At 41.5% G+C, this 24,275-nt stretch overlaps 1 protein-coding gene across 1 annotated transcript in view; it reads left to right on the top strand.

Annotated features, from left to right (window-relative positions):
- ADGRD1 (adhesion G protein-coupled receptor D1) overlaps positions 1-24,275 on the top strand; it is a gene marked incomplete at both ends in the record, with an annotated part of 134,989 nt that overhangs the window by 5,204 nt on the left and 105,510 nt on the right. Inside the window, 12 exons of the mRNA XM_082293662.1 lie at positions 593-676; positions 3,862-3,957; positions 6,392-6,514; positions 8,398-8,577; positions 9,766-10,020; positions 12,331-12,395; positions 12,590-12,745; positions 15,392-15,451; positions 16,771-16,888; positions 17,790-17,900; positions 19,620-19,695; positions 23,042-23,183. Coding sequence (XP_082149788.1) covers positions 593-676; positions 3,862-3,957; positions 6,392-6,514; positions 8,398-8,577; positions 9,766-10,020; positions 12,331-12,395; positions 12,590-12,745; positions 15,392-15,451; positions 16,771-16,888; positions 17,790-17,900; positions 19,620-19,695; positions 23,042-23,183 — 1,466 coding nt within the window. The remainder of the gene's footprint in view (positions 1-592; positions 677-3,861; positions 3,958-6,391; positions 6,515-8,397; positions 8,578-9,765; positions 10,021-12,330; positions 12,396-12,589; positions 12,746-15,391; positions 15,452-16,770; positions 16,889-17,789; positions 17,901-19,619; positions 19,696-23,041; positions 23,184-24,275) is intronic.

The following is a 24,275-nucleotide window of genomic DNA, read 5'->3' as shown; positions in this document are numbered from 1 at the left end:
GGAATGGGGTTTAACAAACTTTTATCTGTCAGCTTCACACCTCGGTCTCTTGCAAGATTGCTTGGGAATGGAAAACGATTGTAGGGCAGAGAACAGCAGATAGGGGGTAGCAGAAATCCTTGCTCTCCTTGTCCCTGGCATCCTTTGTGTTACCTCTGGAGGAAGCAGGAGCAGTAATATTTGCTGGAGAGGCTGAACGTTCCCTCGCGCTTTCCCATCCCAGTGCTTTGGGCTGTCCACCAGGTGCTTGAAACCTCAATAAAATCTTGAAATTACTCTTGAATGACTCCTCAGCTGTTACTTCAGGTACACGAGCAGAGATTTTGTCAGAGATTGTTACACGTTTTGCAATTAAAATGAAAATCAGTTGGGATTTAAACGCAGGTTTTCTGCAGTGGTTAATCAGTTATATGGCTTTAATCTACTCTGCTGCTTTGATTTATGATCCCACTTATGTGCCACACTTGATTTACATAAAATATTTTGGTTTACTTAACCTTTTGACGTCTTTTATGGTTATTTTCTGTGGAGACTTGTTGCACACCTGGTTGGTCCTTTATTTAATCATCTTTTAACCTGTGTTTCTTGAAAGGGTTCAAAGTCCTGGCGTCAGCTTCCCATTACTGGCCGTTGGAAGATGTGGATGGAATTCATGAGTTTCGGGATACGAATGGAGGTAGACAGAGCATTCCCTGACAATGGCAATAACAGAACTGTCTGTGACTCTCTGTAATTAGAAGGGGGAGCAGGAGAAGAGCAAGGGGTTGACTTTTGTGGCCCAGAGGTTGAGATTTTTTTTTCGCAGTTAATGTTTTCACAGTGCTCTGATATCCAAATGATGTTGTATTTGTGAGCTGATTTTTATGGAGTATTCTCCGAGGTTTTATGAGCTGTCTGTGCATTGTTGAGGTTATAAAGAGAAAAGGTTTATGATCCAAAGAGTCATTGAAATCACACTGTTATTAGTTGGTTTGGTTCATGCACAGCATGCTCTAGGATGCTCAGTGTCTGAGATCTTTGGCTCTGCAGCAGGGAAATGTCTCCTTCCTTTTGATTTTGGAAGGAGTTAAATGCCTGAGCTCCCCCTGCACTTCTGAGCATTGCATGTAGTGTCTATAGAAAGAAAAGTGTAAGCTCTCCTCTGGATACCTCTCATTCATTTTTATCTGCTTTTGGGTATTTCCTCAAGAGCAGTATTGCAGCATTAGTTCATATTAATTCAATTCTTTTTCCAGCTGGGCAAAATCAGGAGAGATTTGCTGAGGCAAAACTCTCACTGATCTGCAAGAGTTGTCAGGACTGTGGGATCCAGAGGGAATGATATCAGAGGGCTGTTTCCAGGGGTGTCAGGTGATGCAATGAAGGAGCTCCTCCAGACCCCTCCAGAGTTATGGGCTTGCAGGGCCGTTCCTTCCAGATGAAATGTTCAGCTGAGCTCTGCCTCCTTCTGAGACTCAGAGGTCCCTTAGTACTTTCCACATGAGCTGGTTTTTCTCTGCTGATGCTTTAGCCAATTCCACGTGGTGCTGATGTGCTTCCCCAGTGCTCCTCACACGATGTCTGCTGTGGATTCCCCGGCATCCCCCAAACCTGTGCCCTCCCCAGAACCCCTCTCTCGTGGCTGCCCCAGCTCACAGCAGAGCTGTTCTGTGCTGGTGCAAGGAGTGGCTGCTCTGCTGCCCCTGGGGGCTGCAGTGTCTGTACCCACAAAATCCCTGCAGAAGGTTAAACCAGGAGATGGAGACCTTTACAGCCCTGTGTGGAAAACGCAAACAGAAGTGCAGAGTTACTGCTATTCCTTTTATTGTAGAGGTCTTCAAGTATTTTAAGGCTAAACTTTGACCTGTCTTTCCACGAAATTTCCGAAAGGAATGAAGTTGCCTGACCAGAAATATATCTGGGCAATATTCTGCTTCCATTAGAAGCTGATGGCAGCATTCTTACTGACTTCAATAGAATAATAATTTGGCTTACAAAAGTTGCCACATAAGTTCTCTAAAAGTGTGTTAAAGTAATCTTCTGACTCTGGACTTCCCACAGTTTCAAAAAGAGTGAAGTGCTCTGTATCTAGCACTGTTTTGGCAATCATGTTACAAAGTTGTTTTGAAAGTGCTTGAAAATCATATATATAAAGTATAGCTCTTGGAAAAAGAAAATTGCTGTTAGATTGTTTTTCAAGTTTTGTTAAATTACATTATTCCAGCAAAATTCAGAAATATTTTTAGTATCTTGGAAGAGATAAAGCAGAACAGATGAAGTTCCTGATCCTATAAACCTTCACTTGCAGGAATGGGACTGGCTCTCAAGAGCAATCTCTTTTGACTCCTATTATGACATGGTGTTAAAGAAATTGATAAATGAGCCAGCTGCATGACTTTGCTGAAAAACTTTGGAGGACTTTGTCTTACTATAATTTGCAGGGAATGCCAGTGGCCAGAGGTCCTTTTCTCTGCAGTGCAATTCTGGCAATGCTCAATTCTCTCTTCAGTGTTGCACTGGACAGCTCAAATTCCTCTCAGTTGCTTATATTGTGTCTTATAAGACACAGATATTATTTCAGCTGCCTCCAGCAGAGGTTTTATGTATCTCTCTGATATTTGACTTTGATAGCTAAAAAATCTTTCTTTATTGTTGTAATCTACTGCAGGTGGCAATTTGCTTGTTTTTGATTCCGTTCTGATTACACAACTCTTCTGTTTATTGCAGAGTCTTTCTTGTTTTTCCACTCATCATATCATGCAATTATTTTCATTCCATGTTTCTCCTCTTAAATCCTTGAAGCATCATAATCTGTCCGTCACGTTAATCCATTTTATTTGTTGAAGTCATTGTGTGTGAAGCCAGATTTATATCTCTCAAAGCATTCGTGTTGTGAGAGTGTGTCAGCAAATTAATGTTTTGGACATCTCAGCACTAGAAGCAATTGAAGGGAAACAATCAGCTCAAAATACAGCAAATAAAAAGAAAGTGGCCATACTCAGGTTTTTCATCTGACCCCGTGTTTTCCATGCATTTTTATCTTGAGGTTTTTGTGTGTATTTTTCTTTTCCTAAGAGCATTTGTCTTTTTGTTCTGTGAGCTCGGTTGGTCTAAATCCCAAATCAATGTCTCTCCATCTACTTTCATGGGCTTTTCATCAAGCTTTATTTGCCTGCCCAGGGTAAACAATTACAGTGTGCAAGATACTGTTAAATTTTCAAAATCAGAAAAGAAAGAGAATAAAGCTTTATTGTCAGATATAAAAAAGTTGGGGCTTTTCTTATATTTAGTGGAGTTTCTTGCATTTTAATTTGTGCCCATTGCTCTTACCTGCTCACTGGGTGCAAATAAGGAGAGCCTGGCTCTGTCTTTACATCTCCAGCTGAGCATTTTTACACCTTGATGAGACCCTGAGCCCTCAGGTCTCCGGGCTGAGCAGTCCCAGCACTCTCAGCCTGTCCCTGGCCTTGCTCCAGCATGTCCACGTCTCTCTTCTACTGGGGCACCCAGAGCTGGACACGGGGCTTGAACTGCCATGGCTTTTGCACCACTATAATGATTTTTATTTTACATGCAGTGTTCTTTGCCAGCAGGAATATATTACAGAGCCCTTCATCTGCAGTTGGATTTTTTTATAGTTTTTTCTTTTCAGTAACTGTGAAGGAAACGTTATTTTAGTGATACTGCATTCCCTTGTGCAGGTGAAGCCCATGACACTCCCAGCTCCTCAGGAGAAGTGCTTGTGTGATCATTTTAAAGGCCACTCATCAACAAATCTGTGATTTGTGCTGTGTTGAGAGATATGAACTGGCCAATTCATTACTGATTATGTTTATTCATTGTTTTGCTTATTTGCTTATTTTCTTTTGTTGTTCCACCCAGCTCTAAGAATCCACAACTTCACTGTGCTTCCTTCCCATAACTCTACCTTTGTATATACCAATGACTCTGCCTACTCTAACTTCTCTGCAACTGTAGGTGAGGATTTACGCGGTTTTTTTTGTTCTGCATTTGTCAGGTTTGGATGGTTCTTGTAGCATTGGATTCAGAGTTAACTCTGAGTTTTGGTTCAAGGGTCATGTGGTAAAGTCTGTTTATTGTTACTACACTGTCAGATGTTATTGGGAAAGCACTCCTGCAATGTTACCTGGGTTGCTGGAATGCTGGGAGCATTCCCCACGTGAATCCCATGGGAGGATGGGCCCCAAGGCTTCTCCAAAACCTAAAAAAATTTCTATTAGGCTTAAAAGAAACAGTGGTGACACTTCAGAGGAACATATGAGAATAAACAGGTTAATTTTTTTCTTGTCTTTCAAGGCTAAAATGGAAAAGAATCCCTCTGTTTTCCACTGTTTCATGATAGCTTTTAGAGGACATATTAAGAAAGACAAATGCAAGCAAATTTGCAAAGCCTGGAAGTGAGATCTTGTCAGTCATGACAGCCTTGGTTAACATGAAGGTTTATTTTGGCTTGTTTTTATGAGAAGCAATATCTGTATATATATGTCCTTTTATTAGTTTTTTTAAATATCAACACACTAGGGGATTGGAGCAAGAACAGAAAATGACACCTCACCAGGCAGAAAACTGACAGACTGCAAACCAGTTACAGCTGCAGCAGCTTAGAGTCACTTAATTTCAGTCACTTGCATTTGTGCTGTGTAGGTGCCATTGAAATGTGACCTCGTGCCCACTTTACACTCAGGTATTAACTCACATTGAGCTGTTGGAAAATCTGACCTAAGGAGAAGGATGGAAATGGTAAAACTGTCATTTGGGCTGCTCAGATAGTAAGAATTTTATATTGGAATACTAAACCCACTGTTTTTTTACTCTCTAACAGTAAAGGTATGCTGGCAAATGCGAACTCTATTAATGATGAACTTCAAATGACCCTAATTCCTTTCAGTCCTCTCTTATCTGCTTTATAGACCATTTGCATAGTTCTCACATAATAAAATATGTTCAATGGGAACATTATAAAGAGTGACACCAATGGCAAAGAAAATGCTAAGGAAACAGAAATGCATTACCTTATGGGAATTTTTCTGGGGTAGATGAATTTATAATTCCCGTGCCTTGAGAAGAACTTAGAAATGCTTGATCTGCTCCACAGTACACACTCACATTTTTAAAAGAAACTAAATTTTAGCTGTCAGTTAGAGGCAGGACTTGATGATCCCCTCCTCAAAGGGAGGGGAAGATACCTGAAAACTGACATTGAAATAAGGATTTAGAATGAACCAAGAAAATATTGACACTTGCATTTACTGCAAGGAAAATGTATTCTTACTGCTGGAGTTCCCTTGGAGCAGCTCTTCTCTCCATATTTTTCCAGAAGAAATTATGAAGAAGGGAGCTAAAACGAAGGTTCTGAATCTCCACAGTCCTTACAGAAATGCCACCCCAAACAATGGTGGTAACACAAAACCCCACACAGAGCAATTAACATTCTGCCTGCTCAGGAGCAGACAATTTCATACTCCATGTTCTGTGGAGTGAGGGCACTTTAACACAGCAGAATGTTTCGATTGTGATTTTTGATTGTGATTTCCCATTGTGCTCATTGCTAAAATCAGTCAGGACAAATGAGAACAGCTTCCCATCATCATCTGTCAGCTGCACTCTCAGACCTCAGAGAGGTTCCTGTAGTAAACAAGTGTCAGGTTTTTTGTGTTAGGAGGATTCACGTGCTCTAGCTGGTAGGAGATGAATCAACAGTGCTTTTCTTTGGGAGGGAGCACAACAAAATCACAAGAAAATTAGTCATTATCCACGTTAGACAAAGAAATTGCCTTTCCAAGTGACAAGGATACCACAGCAAATGATGACTGAAAAGGAGATAATTTCTGTCTTGTGAGTGTACATCAAGTAAATTTCCATTGAGTTAGTTTTTAGTGAAAAGTGGGGTTTGATCACTAATCTGCCCTTCCAAAAAAATGGGAAAAAAAAAAAAAGCCAAAACTATTTTGTAACATTTTAATTGGTTAAAGAATTTCTTTACTAGCTCAGCCTAACAGTAAGACACCTCTAGGAAGTATCTCAGAACTCTGGAAAGCATAAAGTTTACTCAGATTCCTTTAAAATAATCATTTTTGGGTGTACGGCTTCTGTCAAACAGTCTTAGTTAACCACAGAGCTGAGTGATATAACATTTGCAAACTTGAAACAAAAGAGATCTCTGTGTGGTCTTTAAGAAATACAGCAGCAAACCACTGACAAACTGGAGCAAACAAAAAGAAACTGAACAAACTGAAACAAAAATTACCAAAAAGGAAAACAAACACAAAAAATAACAAAAACATATAGCTGGAACAAGAGAAACATCTGAGCTGTAGGAGTCTGTTAAACTCGTGTTTCCAGGAAGTTTTCCTTTATGTAAATGTTAAACTGTATTTTGCTTTTGCTTTAGATATTGTAGAAGGAATGGTGAACAAAGGAATTTATGTCACTAAAAAGAAAGGAGTCACCTTTCTCTTCTTTGGAAGTTATCGAAATTCTTGCATTAGTAATCCAGAGGCTTGTGGACCTGAAGGTGAGCAAATTCATTAATTATTATTGACTTTTCTTTTGCTGCTGAATTATGTTATTCAATAGTCATTGTTCCTTTCCTCCTTGGAAAGAAATCTAAAAGTCTTACTTGACAATTTATTGACTTTTTAAAAAATTGGGAGTTGGTTGCTGAAAATTTAGTCTTTTCTAACTACAATTTAAATTGGAACTGATTACAGCTACTCAGGTTCAGTGTGGCCTCTTAGCAGGAACAGGCTTGGGGTTTTTAGATTTCTCTCTAGAGTTAAGAAAATTTTTAGGTCTCTGGAGTTATGGAATCCATTTTTCCTCATAGATGCTTAAATCTCGTCATTCTGTTTCTCTTCCCTCTCCATTGGGTTAGGATCACAAAATGCCAGGTTTGACAAGTGTTAGTTACAGAGGATGATTAAAACTGCGTGAGACATTCCAAACAAGCGTCACTAACACAGGGCATTCCCTAGGGATTTGAAATTCCACAGAAATGGAAGGTTCCATAGGGAATGGGGGCTCTCTACGAACTCCAGCAGTCCCTAAACTTGAGCAGCTTTGTTAATATTGAATTTTCTTGCTTTCATTGATTCACGCCATCCTTCAGATGGGTAACATAGCTTGAAATAGGATCTTTTTTTTGAGCTGCTGAAGCAAGAGCTGCTTGTGAACTTTGTAAGCAAGTAGGAGACACTCTGAGAGCAGCTGCTACCCGAGAGTGTTAGAAAAAGGAATTCAGTATCCTACTGCAGGTGGATTTTGTGATACGTGCTGTATCTTTTCGTACTTTTTTTCGTGCCACTGGGAAATAAAAATCATCAGGAAGTCACATTTTTTCAACATCTATAGTATAACGTAACAATCAGAATAAATAATTTTTATAGTACCAGAGCAATTCCAGTATCTCACAAACAAGAACATTAAAGGCATAAAACACTGCAATGTTCAGTAGATAAAATGTGAGGAGAAGAAATCATATAAACAATAAACACTGAGTCACTGTAGTGGGTATTAATATAAGCCAAAAAAACGAAAAAAAGCCAACACCCTTTTGTCTGAAGAGCATGGCTGTGTTTTTTTCAAATCAAATGCACCTGTGGCAAGGGTAAGGTGTAATTTTCTTCCAGCTGCTGTTGTTTAACCATCCCTTGATGTGTTTGTTGTGTTTGTGTGAAGCTGGTGTCAAGCACACTCAACCAGGGAATGTGTCCTGAAAGGGCGTTGGGATCTTTCCAGATGAAATGCAACAACCCATGACACAAAAATCCTGGTGTTTCTTCTAAGGCTGAATTTTGTAACATTTCAGGACTATTATTTTCACTTGAGAAAACAAATTCTTCTTGCTTTTGAAATGTTGAGACATTCTTCCCCCGCTTTGCTCCTTCCCAAGCAATCTTTAAACAATGGTTTTCTGTAAGCACTTTCGGGCTCATTGAAGTGGCATTTTCAGTCAAAAGAAACATTTGTGAAAGATGCAAGAGAATGTTCCCTATTCATTGGTTTGAACTCTTCACAGAAGCTGTGTCTAGTCAACATATGTGAAGCTGAAATAAAAAAAATATTTTAAAAAGCATCCCTGTAAAAAGTAGAAGATGTGTGTTTATCGTGCGTTTAATTTTTTATTTGTAGTTTCAGAATTTCCTGATCCAAAGTACACATAAGGGCTGAGTTCCAGTTTTCTTGTGGCTACAGGGTGGTACAATAGGAAAACTAAGGGAGAGATGTTTATTTGGCTTAAACTGCTAGAGCATTGTTGATTTTTAAAATGCTGTCCTGGTTTATGCCATCCGATGATCTCTCCTCAGAAGCATTCCCATTGTCTGTGTTCTACATATTGGAAATTTTTAATTGCACTCATTTTTCTCATTAAAGTCTCCTCTCCCTTGCTTTCATCAGGAGTAACATTCTCCTTTTTCTGGAAGACTCAAGACCAACAGGCTAAACTTCTCCCTGCCTCTGGTGGACGAGTAATTTCCAGTGGTTTCAAAATCTGTTCAAACGAAGGTGAAGGCTCCGTGGAATTTTACACCCGTGGGAATGCAATGATGAAGTGGAAAGCAAGCTTTAGTCCACCAGGTAAAGTTTACATATTTAAAAAAAACCAGTTTCTTTGTTACATTTCGCTTTATTCTTGCAGTCAGAGGTAGTGACAAGAGCACAACTTCAGGAAAGAAAAGTGGGTATATAAAAATAGCCACAGACCTCTGTGCTTAAGAATTCTCTTGGTGTGGGGAGGGAGTGATAAAGTGCACACTGAAAAGCAGCAGTACTGTCCTATGGAACATTTGCCATTCAGTAGCAGCCCTTGGATCCAGCTTCCAGTGGTTTCTGGAGTGGAGTCCTTATTGACATCAGTGGGTCCATGCATGTTTAGATGGAAACATGAGCAAAGAATGCAGATTAATCCCTGACAGCTCCCAGTGTATTCTGAAGCTGGTGGGCTGTTCTCTGCTGCCTGCTAAATTAAGGCTTTATTTGGTAACTCTCTAACTGCCTGTTTGGTGCTTTCATAATCCTGTTTTCTGTGGAGTGTCAGGTTTTCTATGCCAAGCCATAGTATTAACAAACATTTTGGTGTATCACGTATCTCACTGCTTCTATCCAAACTGTGTGTTGTTGGGAGCAGTAATATCTACTGACCAGAACAAATTCTGGTCTTCTAGTAATGCTAATGGCATTCCATAAATATTTTCTTGCCCTAATTTGCCTACCTATCCATTGTTAAAGTATGACTCATGGTAGCAGTTTTATAAAGCTTAATGAATCAGTTTAGAAATCTTATTTTAAGAGAAAAGCTGCTAAATGGAAAGAAAAATTCACACGTTTGTGGACTATCCAATCCAAATGAAAATTAATATTATGTTTTCTGCCTCTCAAACATAACAAAGGAACTGTGACAACTTTTGAGCAGTTTATTTGCTTGTTCTCCAGCTCTTGCAGTCTTTGTGCTGCTCTTGCTGAGCTGAGTTTTGAGGCAGTACTGAAGAGACCTCAAATCTTGGCCAGTAACACTCAGCAGGCGTAATTTATGGAGCTGCAGTGAGCCCAGGTTCAGACAAAAGCTGACGGGCATCCTGCCAAGGCATGGGCTTCCCCAGGGGGGTAAAGATTGATATACACGGGATCAGCATTCAATAATTCACCCTGAGCACCTCCTAAGCAGCTCCATGGCATTGCAAAAGTCAGCAAAACCACATCCAGCAGGAGAAAGGCTCTGAAAGGAATTGATTCATGGATTTTGCTGTGACTTTTAATGCTTTGCAGGTCCTTACTGGACTCATATTCTCTTTACTTGGAAGTCAAGAGAAGGACTGAAGGTCTATGTCAATGGGACTCTGAACAGCGCTGATCCAGACGGGAAAGTTTTCTACGATTACGGAGACCCCGGCGCGAATCTCCTGACTGGGCCGGAGGGGGATCAGACCAAGCGTTACGTGAACGGGGCATTCGATGAATTCGTCATCTGGGAAAGGGCCCTGACCCCGCACGAGATTGAGCAGTACTTTACAGCTGCCATTGGTGAGTAGGAGCACTGCTGCAGCCCATCAGCTGTCAGGATGCTGACTTTAAAGCATTCAGTGGGCAGGACTTGTGTTTGCTTTACATCTCTTTGCTGTTGGATAGAGCTTGTAGAGGCAGAAAAAGTCAGGGATGAGTGTCACTGGAACACTCAGCTGTCTTTGGATGTGCAGTCCTCTTTCCTTGGGTTCTAGCTCCTCACCTGAACTGATAGAGACTTAATGACTCACGTTTGCTTGTGAACCAAAAGGAGAGATAAGCTGAAATGTAATAGAACTTCTGATGCGCGCCTGGAAATGAGGATGTCTGTGTTTGTGACTTCCAGGTTTGATTACACTAATCAAATATGTACAAAAATATATTTTATAAAAAATTAAAGGATAAACTAGCTTATGTACAATTGAAGTCGGCACAATAGAAAACCTTTCACCTATGGGTATATAATGAAGCAATCAATTTGATTTGCCACAAAAATTGTGGCAAATAAAATAAGTTTTGCTAAGTTTTTTGTATTAAACCCTTTTTATTTTAAGAAATTATTCCCATGAAAGTCTTCAAAACTTCTGATTGGGGTAGTAGTCATTTGATACAGGAAATGGCTTTAAAATCTTTAAAAAGTTTATAGTGCCCCGGTCATGGTGGAAAAAATGCTTTTGTATTTGGCTGCTGTATCTTTCACAACAATTGAGGGTTACTATAACACTGTCCAGCCCAAAGCTACCATTAATCACACTCTTTGATTAATGTACTAAAGAAGAATGTTGTGTTGCTAAACTCAAGAGCAGCAGATTTTCAGATGTCCCCGATTCATCAATCTGTGTGCCCTGTTCCACTGTCAGGGAAGTATGGCTTAAATAAATACAGGGAGAACTCTTTTTTTAACCCCCTGAATTCTTGTGAACTCCCAGCACTCACCCTCTGATCCCCCCATCCTCCCATCTCCCCTCTGACAAATCAGGGCATCATGGGAAGCCCTTTCCACTGAAGCAAGTTCAGGGCTCCAGTTTCCACTCCTTTCCTCTACTTTGGTTTGGGAAGGTCTTAGTGGGGCTCAAAATCTCTGGCTGCTGGACATGAATGTTTTTTTAGCTCCCTTCTGAAGCCCTGCAGAAAGTGTTGGGCTGAAGTCCAGATTCTGCTGAAGTCCAAATTTTTTAACAGTTGTACAGAATTTTTCCTGCATCCCACCTTTAATCCCCGCTGGTTTTTAGGAGGCTGTGCAGCAAACTCCTTGGTTTACACATTGAGATGTTCATGCCATGAGCTTCTGTGAGTTTACTGCAATTTGCATGGCATTAATTGTTGTGTTGATGGGCTTTTTCCCTAAACTCCTAGTTCACAGATTTTTTTCAGTGTCATGTGGAACTATCAGAATGCCGTGAAAAATAAATTTATAGACTCTTAATTCAAAGTGAAGCTTGATGTGTATTTTCTAGGGACTTAGGAATTAAAATGTAAAGGGATGCCAGGTATATATTCTTTTTAGTTAGTCAGAAGAATTCCAAGCCAACATTATTTTAACGTGATCAGGTGTTTTGGAGCACTTGAGAAATGGGGAAATTTAATCTTTGGCTTTTCTCCTCAAAGACTGATCAGATTTTATAAAATTTCCCACTTAATGTATGAAATCAGAACATTCTTGGAGGAAGCAATGGGTATTACAATAGTAATCAATGTAGTAAAGAAAGGTTTTTATATCGATTGATTGATTTTGGAGGATTTACAGCAGGGTTGAAGAGGGGTGATGTGCTTTGACATAAGAAACTTAATAGGACAGAATGTTTTTTAATTGAATGAATAATCATGTTCCTTTTGGATCTGCGAGAGAAACGTGTCCTGTGTATGCAGCTAACATTGGATGGCACTGAAATCCCACACTCCTGGCAAATAATAACTAGTAAGGTGTAGATTAGGAGAAAATTTTATTTCTCTGTCGCAAATGACTAATAAATCACTTTGCACAGAAAGGAATCAATATTTTTAAAATGGAGCAACTGGAAGCTGTCCAAAATCGGGTTTATTCTTTCTGTCTTGACAAGTAATTTATGATATGCTCATGTGGTAATTTTCAGTGGATGCAGGGCAAGTGGGGGACACTCGTTAGCAAAGCCTGGCTGATTAACAGCAGCCTTGCTGTGCTTGATTCCAGCCTGCAAGCACCTCAAAGAGACATCATCTGTAACATGCTCAAACAGCAAATCTGCTGCTTTCAGTTAGAACTGATTCAGCCTGAAGTGCAAATATATATAAATGTCTGATATAAAACATTCGGGTTTGTTAACGCTCTCCTTTGTGTTTGTATTTCCCCAGGTGTGCAGGTTTTGCTTCCTTCGACACTTCCGTGGTCTCTGATGACAACCACTACAAACCCCGTGGTAGGACAGTGCTCAGAACTCTTTTCCATAGTGTCAGAATGTGAATATTACATGGCCACAGACCCTCCTCCCTCCCTCCCCTCCACTCCCTCCCCTCCCTGGCGTGTGCTGTGCCCCAAGCTCCCGGCTGGGGTCCAGCCCTGAGTGCTGATCCCACACAGGGTGACGTGTGCTGCCTTGTGTCTCTGCTGCAGCTCCCCACCAACGCTTACCACCCCATCATCACCGACCTGAGCCACGAGAGGGGCAGCTCCTACTCCCCCAGCACCATGCTGGGGTACCTGCAGAACGTGTCCTTCAGCTTGCCCAACAAATCCTTGTCAGAAAACACTGCCCTGAGCCTGACTGAGGTAAGGATGGGCTCCCAGATGACTCTGATGTTTCTCCAGAACCTGGAATATCGAGTGCAGCTTTGAAAGTTTTTGCTCACTGCAGAAAATACCCATGAAAAAAGCAGTGGCTGCTTTAGGGAGTAGCAGAAGTTGAGTGACAACCAGAGAAAAAAGTTTAAAGGTCTCACTAGTCCTTGGAAATATTATTTAATGCCTTTGGACCTCTCACTACATGGAAGGCATAGAGGGGCTAGATCTCTTCTCCCAAATATCAAGGACAAGAAGAAATGGCCTCAAGTGGTGCCAGGGAAAACTTAAATTGGATCTTAGGGAAAAATTCTTCCCTGAAAGGGTTGTCAAGCACTGAAACAGCCTGCCCAGGGAAGTGTGGAGTCACTATCCCTGGAAATATTTAAAGGATGTGTAGATGTGGCACCTGAGGACATGATTTAGTGGTGGCCTTGGCAGTGCTGGGTTAATGGTTGGACTTGGTGGTCTTAGAGGTCTTTTCCAACTTAAACAATTCTGTGATTTTATGGACTATAACTACCTGGAACCATGACCACACATCAAAAATAATCATTTAGCTGAGCAGGAAACAGAGGGGAAGAAAATAATTTGGTAATTTTTTTTCAGCTTTAAGAGTGTCAAATGGTGAATATGTAATTGTGGGAAAAAAAAATCAGCATTTTTCTGCAATGGCCCTGCTGATCCAAATTGCAGCAGAGTTTGAAAGGTGCAGAACATAAAAACAGAACACTGTAATCAGAGCAGGGAAGCAGCAGAATGGGTGTTTGCATGAGCTGATGGCAAACGGGGATGCAGGGAGCCCTCTGAGCGTGGCTGTGTCCATCAGGCCCCAGGTAACTGCCCCAAGTGTGGCTTCTGACCTTTGAGAGTCACACCCGCACTGGAGGCTCAAAAAGTTAATGACTACTGCTGCCTGTTGGCATTTATGGCTCCTGTAGTAAGCAGGGAGCAAGTCTTGCCTCTCCTCTGACTTCTCTTCTGCAAAGCCACCCATCGTTCCCTCTGTACACACACCCTGCTCTGCCCCTCTGCGCTGGAGGGGGACGCTGGACTCGACCCCTGTGCCCACAGATTACAAACCTCCACTGAAATGGGTTCAAGTAATTTATTTATTCAAGCTAATCCTCCCAGGGGAAACAGCAAGAAGGTGTTTTCTGCAGTCTGAGCTGAGAACAAGGGGTCCTGTCCCGCTAACATAAAGTCAGCCTGCTGTAGAGTGATGGGCATCTGATTCCCTGATTTCAGCAGGCTGAAGCCATTATTACAATAATCAGCTCTGGCCTAGCTGTGATTGTTCCTTTAAGCCTGCGGGTAATTCCAGAGTGACAAGGACGCTTTACTCAGACAAAAAATATAAATAAATGCTTCTGAAAATGACAGGGACAGCAATTGAGAGTTTGTGTTAAAAGCTTAGTGTTTGCAAACTCTAAAGCTTGGATTTCACGGATCACAGTTTAATATGTAGCAAAAGCCCTTCTAAAAAGCTTTAATACGTTGTTTCCTTTGTTTTACTGAAAATTTCGTGTGGGCTCTAAATTGAAAATGGAACATCATCCTGCCAGACACCATACCTGTTTCCCACATCATTTCAGTTGCTGTTTGGTTGCTCATTCATGCTGTCTGATGCTGCTTTGTGTGCCATGAAAGTGATTTGCAGACAGAAATGTGATTATCTTTAGCAGGGCTATTTTGGGAAGCAAATACAAGAGAGTCCTGATCATACACACCGACTCTGTCATTCGTCTGATTGATGGTTAGGCTTTGTATTGTCTGCAGCTAATTCCCTGAAAGACAGGCACCGAGCATGCATGTGATTTTCTGTGAAGTTATCTCTGCCTGATTGTCATATGCCTCACAGCACAAGGAAATTTGATTTAAGTGATATGCAATAAACTTTCTGATTACTGACTCACATTTGTAATGAACTGCTTCTGACAAATCTGACTTGGGTTTTGTCATGTGGTGTCTTCCACATTTCACAGTGGAACTTCACTATATTCATTCCCTGAAGGCATTTTAGTAGATGAGTTTAAGCAGGAAACGTGGGTTTTTTTCTTTTAATGTTCACTGCAATTTGCTATGCTCCCTTTTCTCCTTCTGTGTGTCCACACCAGCAGGACTCCCCAGAACTGGGGCTGTGTTGTGCTCAGCACTCGGGCAGTGCGTGTCCCAACCCTGGAAGTGTCCACGGCCAGGTTGAACAGGGCTTGGAGCAGCCTTGGGATAGTGGAGGGTGTCCCTGCCCACAGAAGAGGGGCTGGAACGAGATGATTTTTAAGGTCCCTTTCCAACCCAAACCCTTCTATGATTGTGCTGATGTCGTGTGAGTTTAGATAAAATGGGAGGGTAAATTCACATTGGTCTCAGTCCCAGTGTTAGCTCAGCTGCAGTGTAATGACTGCACTTGGGAGTTACACAGTGGTGGGACTTCTATTAAAATAATTGTTACTTTGAAAAATCACCATGCAGAACATGGTGAGAATGCTGGCAGGTAGAGATGAATTTGGGACTGGAGTGGAAGTAGGCTTGTCATCTTAACATAAACCTGAGAAAAATCCCAACAGAGATCTGCCTTGGATCCTTGCCAGGAGATGTAGCTGATTGATGAATAATCAAGTTTTATTTGTCTTTTAGGCATTTTTAAAAGCTGTTGAAGACTTTATGTTACTGTCCAACTGGATTGATGGACCAGAGGTAAGACAAGTGGGCTCAGATTTGTGGTTTACGTTGGTTACGTGAATTCACTTTACGTTGGTTGCATGAATTCACACGGATGAGAACGGAACCAGGTGTCTCTATTATTGTGCTTGCTGGGACTCTTCGGCACTATGACTTATTTTATCATCTCTCACTCATGAAATACCTGCAGGGTGAATCCAGAAATGTCCTGAGCTTTTTGCTTGAATCTTAAGAGAGCACAGATTTCAGAAGAGAGAGCTTTTAAACTGAGAGAAGGAGAAGCTAAAGCATAGGGAGGTGTCACTGAAGCCTAAAATGCTTTTAAAACAAAATTATGTCTAATTGATTTAAGTTCTTAGCGTAAAGTCCTTGATCATCTCTGGTGTAAATGGATTTCAGATAAAATAGATTTCCTTTTCACTGAAACATGCATTAACTCTGAGATTTTATGAATCAATTTTCAGCCTGGAGGGTTAAAGTAGCTTTTATACTGAGGAGCATTTGAATAAAGATGAAAGAAAGGCCAGGTAGTGCAGAAATATACTTACAGCTTTTACCGGCTGGGCTAGTAGTTCAATGCCTTAGAAAGCCTTGGGCAGCCTAGAGAGGTAGCACGGGCAATCTGGCATTTCAGTAGCTCTAAAAGTGGCAAAATGGTAGTGCAAATCTTTGCTTTGCAGAAGCAAAGAGGGAGGAATATAGCTCCCAGCTTGCCTAATTTCCTGCAATTAGAAGCTTTCAAAAGGAAACAGAAGCACACAGACGTTCGCGGAAAGAGTCGCAGAGCCAAAGAGGGCGGCCCCCACCTTGGTCCTTTCTTTTATTCGGAGAAGGGGAAAGGGGAGGGACTGGGGGCAGACCCGGGGTGACCGGCCAGTCACACACTGCTAAAGAGTCTGAGTTTGGTTTTGCCCACTCTTGGAACGAAGTGGTTCAGAGCACATGGCAGAGGCAAGTCCTGCCTTGTCTCGGGGAGGGGAAGCTCGGAACAGGCAGCAACAAAGTAGTGTCCTGGCTTGTGTTCCAGGAGAGATCTGCTACCAATCTTTATATGTTGTCAAAAAGTCCTGCACAGTTCTTGGCTTCATTTTGCTGAACCCTGGGTTTGATTGACTGTCAGATGCTGATGGGAGCAGCAGTCATTTGGAGCCCTTCTATAAAACCCAGTGTTTGGTGGAGTTACGCTCTGGGTGGCATCGCTTTGTGTAGCGCTTTGTCCGCGGGGTGCCGAAAGGCCCCGCCTGACTTCGAGCAGGGATTTACTGGGGCACCTCGCACTTGGTGTTGAGCAGAGCAGTTCCTTGGTTCAAACCCTGGTGTCTCTCCCTCCCCAGGCCCCTCTGGTGTTCAGCAGCTTGATCCACACCATCGACACGGTGATGGCTCACATGTCCCACAACCTGGATGAAAACTCGCTGCCTCTGACTGTCGAGGGCTCCTCATCTGTGGCAGGTGGGGCTTGGCAGAGCTGTTCCCTCTGCACTGCCTGGGTGTCCTGAATGCTCTGTGCTTGCAGCTTCTCCTTTGCCAACACCGAGGAGGAAATCAAAACACACCGTTTTCCTCTTTTGAATGCAAAGCTGAGTTTTGTTTGCAGGGAGATGACCGTGCAGTCAGGCTGGAGGTAATCGGCTCTGACTGTGCTTGAGCTGCCCAGAGGTCATTTGGGGAGGAATTCAAAATAAGAATTATGTGTGAAGAATCGAGTAATGCTATGCTAATAAAGGGCCTGAGCTTATGTATAGCACGTGGAAGTTTGGGTGCTATAAAGCCTTAGTCTTTGCAAGGAGTTTGCAGGAACCTGAAAATAATAGGAATAGTTTTGACCTTTTCAGAGAATTTTATTTCACTGCTGCTTAGCATCCTAGCACCCTGATTTCATCTGCATCTTTGGATGCTACAGGCATCAAAGGTGTTTCATCTGTTCTGGCTGCCTACTGTGCCTTGTGGAGACCCCTTATGAGGGCTGAATAACGTGAGCAGTCACCAGGACCATTCATCACTGCGAGTATTCTCTTGGACACCGGGATTCTCAGATGCAGGACTGCAATAATGCCTGCAAATGTCAGTGCAAGGGTGCTGTTAATCTGTTTTGCTTGCCCTGGCAAGCTCAGTCTCTGAGCCTGGGTGAAGTGATCCATGGCACATTAACTGTGCTCATGCCACCTCCTCTGCCATAAAGGACTGAGGTATAAGAGGCAATTCTGGACTTGGGGAATTTACCATATTTTCTGCAAACATCTAGGTTTTAAATCCAAGAGTTGCAATAGCTATTAGGGCAGTCTGGTTAAACAGTCATGTAGACTGTAGAGGCTATTGATTTGATGATATTTTTGTTTGGGTTATCACACAGATTACACTGTGGTCAAAATGCATCCTCAGACCCTGAACATTTCCCACTATCGATTTCCATCTCGAGGACAGAGTTATATTTCCATTCCCAGTGAAGCTTTTGCTGGAAAAGGTAAGGAAAAAATTAAAGAAAGAAGTGGACTTGTGTGCTCAGGGTATCCTAAAATGATTTTGCTTTAGAACAGGTTTTGGTTCACTTTATTTTTCCAAGTAACTGATTTGATCCCTGTGGGTTGTACAGAGTCTAAGGCAGCAGCAGTGGTCCTGTCATACTAATGAGCAATTAATGTGGTAGAGCTTGCAAATTAGGTGAATTAATATTGAATAATAGAACTGGGCAACAGAGACTGAAGCCATTTAATTTTGACACATTTTTACATCAGAGAAGCCATCGTTTTGTAATTTTTTTTTTTTTTTTTAATTATCTGAACTGGTTATTTTTAAGAAATTCTGTGATGTCAGATGAGGTATTACCTATCCCTTCATTCAAAATTGGTCTTCTGTATAAAATTAAACTATAAATGACAGGTTTAAGCAATAGCAGCTACAGGAACAGAATGAAGATGTAGAATGCACTCATGGCAAAAAGGCAGAACTCAGAAATCCACAGCTATGCTAAAATTTTTAAATCTCAAAAAGAAGTATGGCTAAAACCTGCAGCTTTAGTCAAGACTCTAAAATAACAATGTTTGAAGTTAATTATCTATGCTTTACTCAGAGACTGAAGGAACCCATTTACAAAAGCATCAACCTTCATCCTCAGATCTTTGAAAATCTGACTTATGTGCCCTAAATTCCAACCCGCAGAATTTGCTCACCCAGAGGCCTTTCTGCAGTCACCTCTGCTGAGGGATGGTCGGTCCCTCTTTCATAAAGTGCAAAGTTAGCTGAAAATAACCCGTAGTGAGAAATTCTCTGATATTTACTGAACTGTCTGCCTGATCTGTGGTGACAGCTTTGTTTCTTTGCACTGGCAGGGGCTCTGACTGGAGACTGCAAGTCCTCCCAGGTTTGAATAACTATAATTGCAAACCAACTTGTAATGCCAAAAATAGCATGTGAGAGGACTTTTTTCCTTTCCCACTTATATGGTTTCTCACCATGCAGATTTTCTTTTTTTTCCTTCAGAACATTGTCATGCTTTGTATCCTGAATGATCCAGTGCATTAAATGTTTTACTCTTTTCCAGCTAAAGCTCACTTCTGAGCAATTTCAGCCTTCAGGCCACACTTCCACACTGTCCAGATGAGCTAACCTAAAAAATCTGTTATTTCACCTTAAACAGCTGACACTACAAATACTTGGAACCCAGCAAAAGGGATAGTAAAAGACATCTGTGTGGCTCACTCTTAGAAAATACATATCTGTGTCTTCACTCAGATGCTGGAGAGCCCAGAATTACTCGGAATGTGGGCAGCAAACAGAATGTTTGGGCTGATTGCCTGGCTGGAGTTTCACAAGCTGCCAGCTAGTGGAGGTGGTGGGGGGTGGCCTTTAGACCCCTGTAGCTCCCAGGGAGTCACTGCTGTGTCCTGCCACCCTTTCTGGTGCTGGGAAGGGGGGGGTGTGTGTGTTATAATTGATGGCTTTACCAGCTGATTTTGGAGGTACAGGTGTGCAGATCAGGGATCCTTCTATTTTACTTTTGGTGTCTGTGCTGTACAATATGGTCACACTTTTTTCACTTGAAAGAACAATCAGAACTCTGCTGAAGCAAAGATGTGAAGGTCTGTGTAACTCAGGGCTCTTAAGTCGGAGCTTCAGGCTAGGAGAGAAGTTCTCTTGCTTAGAATTGTTGCTCTGAGGAATGACCCCTGTTCCCTCTCCACAGCCTGGATTACCATCGTCAGCCTGCTTTACCATAACATGCATTATTTCTTTCATAACATCGACCCTATGGACACCAAGTAAGTATCTCAGAGCTCTCAGGAGGTAACAGCTTGCTCATTACCTTAGTGACAGGACTGTTTAAAGGTATATCACTATCAGCTGTAAACAAATTACGAGCCATAATCCTGGTTCTGCAGTGTTGAGGGCGTGTAGTCATTAACTAGAGAGAGATTAAAGTTTACATTACGTGTTTTATTTCAGGTTGTGATAAAATAGATTCCCATAGCGACATGTTTGTCTTTCTTTGTGTTCTCCTTCCATTCATCAGATCTGGTACTAGAATGTCATAGTTTTAATCTGTCTCATAAAAGGAGATTGCATCTTTTCTCCTGGCACAGATAAAGATAAAGCTTGCACTTAAATGAAACAAGTAGGAAAACATAACATCCCTCTCTAGACAAAATCTGAATCCTAATCCTGGAAACCCATAAGATGATTTTATAACAGGAGACCAGGCAATTCTTTAAAGACCTTTTGTTTTATGTACTACCTCAGTGAAATCATTAGCAGGTAAGATAAAGTAAATGCAGAGCTGTATAACCCTCTGCAGTACAGCTCCCCAGGGGATTTTTGCAAGGCCATTCATGCAAATCACTACATTTTCCTTTTAAGCAAGTATATGGCTGTGTTTTCATTCGATTTTCACTGGGGTGTGTGGATCAGTTTACACTTCCAGTCTTTGCCACTTGGGCTTTTTGCTGGGTTGTTTCTGCCAGCAGGAAAGGTGCAGCATCTCAGCTCCCATGGGTGTCAGGGAGTGCCTCCCTCTCCTTGCCTACAGTTCCTTGGGAGGTCATGGAAACTCCTCTGTGAACTTCAGGCTGAAGAACCCCTTCTCGACTGATCCAGATTGGATCACAACGCAGATTGATCACGCTGAGATAATCACACAGCGATTACTAAATGACATTTCTAAATCAATAGCAAGCTGTGCTGTTGTTTGCCCTGCTCTCTCAAGGAAAGGACACTTAGCAGAGGACTGAGAGGGAGCTGTGGCAGCAGTGTGCAGTATTTCATACTGACATGAAGAAATAGAGGCAGTAACTTATGAGAGCTTATGTTTTTCAAAGAGGAGGATCAATGCAATTTATTAAGGTAATAAGATATAATCTCAATTTTTCAATGGAGGAAAGAGAATTAAAATGATCCTGACTTAGGTCAAAGTTCAGCAAACACACTCAGATTAAAGATGCTGCGTGTCAAAGCACTGTGTTTAATGCATTGTCACAGATCCTGGGGCTCTGACCCAGCAAATGAAACAGAAGTGTCATCTTTGAGTACCTTCCCTGAAATCTGTGGGACAGGAGAACCTGAAGATCCATTCCTGTTCCCCTGAGCTGTGTGTGCTTTTAGCACTCATTTTGGGAAGGAAGGGTCTGCCCTGTCACAATGTGAAAGAGAAACACAAGGACACGGGAGAAGAAATGTTTCCTAGATTTCTATAATTAATTCAAACTGCTTGAAATGTTTGCAGTATGTATGCACTACAGAATCATGTCTATAAAACTGTAGATTCAGGTCTGTCCAAAACAGCATCTAAAAAAGTAGTAATACAGGGAATGCTGCCTTAGCGATTTTTTCCTCTGTGGAATCAAACCCCAGGTACTCAAAGATGTTTTAAAAATAGGTATGTGCTTCTCTTCTGCTTGCTTTTCTTTTTTGTGCTCTACTATTTTAACTTTTTTGCTTACTTTTCAGTAGAATAACAACTTCTTCTCAGAGTAGTTTGTTTTAAAGAATTTCTTTTGTGTTCCTTCTAGCACTGGGCTGCTTAAACACCTGTAATTTGAAACCTGTCCTTTGGGTTTTTTTGTGGTGGAAAACCAAAACCAAATCCCTTGGCGCTTTTGTGCTCTACATACAGATGACTTCTATTTTCAGACTACATAAATATCAGTTTCTAAGGGGAGCAACTTTAGATTCTTTACCCAAAAAAAATGAAACTCAGAAATGTTTTGAGCCCAGTTCTGCTGCCGTTCACACGCAGTTGGTGTAAAAGTGGACCTGACACGCAGGCCAGGGTGAAGAAAGGCTTGTGCATGCACAGAGACACGTTCCCTGCTTGTGATGAGGATTTTTCACACTTCAAAATTCACCAAGGTCTCTAAAGTTAAAACAAGCAGATAAAGGGTGTGGAAAAACGTCCATGCTCTTAATCTGTGTAAGAGAAATCTCAAAATGTCAGATGATGATTTTAACTTTGCGAGTTCCTTCTCCAAACTTAGATTTTTCATATCAGAGTAGCAAATTCTGCCTTCAGATGAACAAGTTCCTTTCACGTGCCACTTACTGGGAGCAGAAGCAATCTCTGATACTGATGGGTGTTTTAAGGTCAGAACTAAGGGGTTGTGCTAAATGAGTTCTGCTCTGTGTGACCCTGCCAAGGAGCCGAGTGCAGTTATTTGAATGTCTGACATGATTTTTTCTTTCCTTTTTTTTTTTTTTTTTTTTTTTTTTTTGGGAATAAAAATAAGAAACCACTGAAGCAGGTGGTGGATGTAAATAAGGTGGTTTTTCATTTGGTTTCAAACTGGAGCTTTCCAGTGCTGGGCTATGTTTGGAAACCCAAGCTGGTGGTTAATTCACCAAGGCTCAAATTTCTCATGGTAAAACCCATTCATCCTCATGCTCAAGAGGCAGAGGACAGCAGTCCTTTAATCCTGCCCAGTTTGTACTGATAGCGTAAAAAATTTTACCCTGAAGTCACATGGGTCTCAGTTACTCTTAAATGTGTGAAAATGCCAACCTCATAAGTTTTACCTTAAAATATGGGTTCTTATGTACCATAAAATTACTCTCCCCTAGAATAAATGCATTTCCAGGACTAATCAGATATTTAGTCAAGTTCAGCTCTTTGTATTGAGACCTGTCTTTCCCTCCAACAAATCTAACTGCACATAATCTATTTTTCAAGGTAAAGCTATAAATTGCTTCTAAATACATTCCTGTGTATATGTTTATGTGGGTTTTGTCTGTGTGTCTTACACACTGATACATCTGTTCCATCAGCCAGCCTGAAACCCCCTGCAAGTTTCCTCCTCACTTTACTCAGGGCATTTTTAGATGCCTTCGTAGGATTCTCTCTAATTACCTCAAACACTTTCAGCAAGGCTTGTAAACCTTTGCAAAGAGGAACAGAGTGAAGGAGGACCTTTGATTTCAAGTTTCCAGGTGTCCCTGTGCTTTATAGATATGGCTTCTAGTCCTGTGGGACCTTTTGTGGCCAGACCTCACTGCCCTAGACAAATTAATTGGCTTGAATGGAAAAAAGAGGTCCTGTGTCCCTTTGGTGTGGGTGTTGTGTATGAACTAAAAAAACCCAGTCGTTACTTTTCATCCTTAATATATTTACTTCTTTCCAAGGATTGCTGAAGCTGCTGCCTACAAAGGTTATATGATCTCAGCAAGCAGTTATCTTATCTCCATCAAAGTGGAACCTCTACCCAAGCTGTCCTACAATCTGTCAGGATCTCCTCTCATCACCATCCAGCTCGCCCACAAATTGGTAAGCGAAATGAGAACCGCTGGTTTGGGCCGCGCAAAACTTCGGTGCCGGGGATGATTTCTTTGTATTTCTCTCATGATTTTTGTGGGCATTTTTAGTAGCACTTCAGATGCCATTTGTGGCTACAATATTATGTTTTCCCCACCATTATGACTTCTATATTCATCAGTGCAAGAGGCTGATAAATGCTTGTGTTGGAGAAGAAGGTGAAGTGACAGGTGCAGCTTGAGACCTTTTGTTTCTGTGTTCCATGGGTGTGTCTGTGCAGTCTGCAGCAGGCTGGGATGAAATGCTGTTTTCTCCCTGGAGTGGTCAAAAACAAGAATTCTCTTTTGGTTTTTGCTTTTGATCATAGTCCACACTGAGATAACTGAGGGGTTTTGATGCCTCCAATCCCTGTTCTGGTTTGAACTGCCCTTTCTAGAGAGCAGAGGACTCTGAATCTGAGAAATAAGAGCCAAAAAATACAACAATCTGAGGAAACTCAGAGAAAAGTTTGAATAAAACTGATGAATTTTGGTACCGTGTTTCAATTTCCTCAAATTAACATATGTCGGCAAGAAACTGGGAAAATAGCTGGTTTTGTTTGCTCTTGGAGAAAGAGGAGTCTCTTTGTCTTGCCAGTGGAATGGAGAAGAGCTCAGACTGAGGTGCTGGGAGGAGGCACTGCAGCATCTCTGACCCACTTACAGCATTGAACGGGAGCAGCAAGGAAAGATTTAAATTCTTAAACATTTCCTGGAATACATCTCTTAGATGTTCTTCTGAATATTTTATCATATTTTTCTTTTAAAGCTGTTTTCAAGCCAGTTTATTTTCTTTCTGCCGGGCTTTTGATAAAGATGGAGTAAGCTACAGAAAACATGAAGAATCCCTAAGGCCCAGGAGTGAAGTGTGTTGTTTTGCTGACAGTTTTTCAAACTCGGGACTCCTAAATATCCCGAGAGGCCTCTTAGAGGTGGGCACTTGTGAAGAGTGGATTTAGTGTAGATCATTTACAAAATGTACTTTGCTTTATTTACCCAGGTTCCTCCTCATGCTGTAGTTATGATGATTTACTGGGAGGCTGTAAAAAACCTGTGGTTTTTTTTT

Source organism: Coloeus monedula (assembly GCF_965178545.1).
Source record: "Coloeus monedula genome assembly, chromosome: 18".
Lineage (NCBI taxonomy): Eukaryota > Metazoa > Chordata > Aves > Passeriformes > Corvidae > Coloeus > Coloeus monedula.
This window is presented reverse-complemented; position numbering and strand designations above follow the sequence as displayed.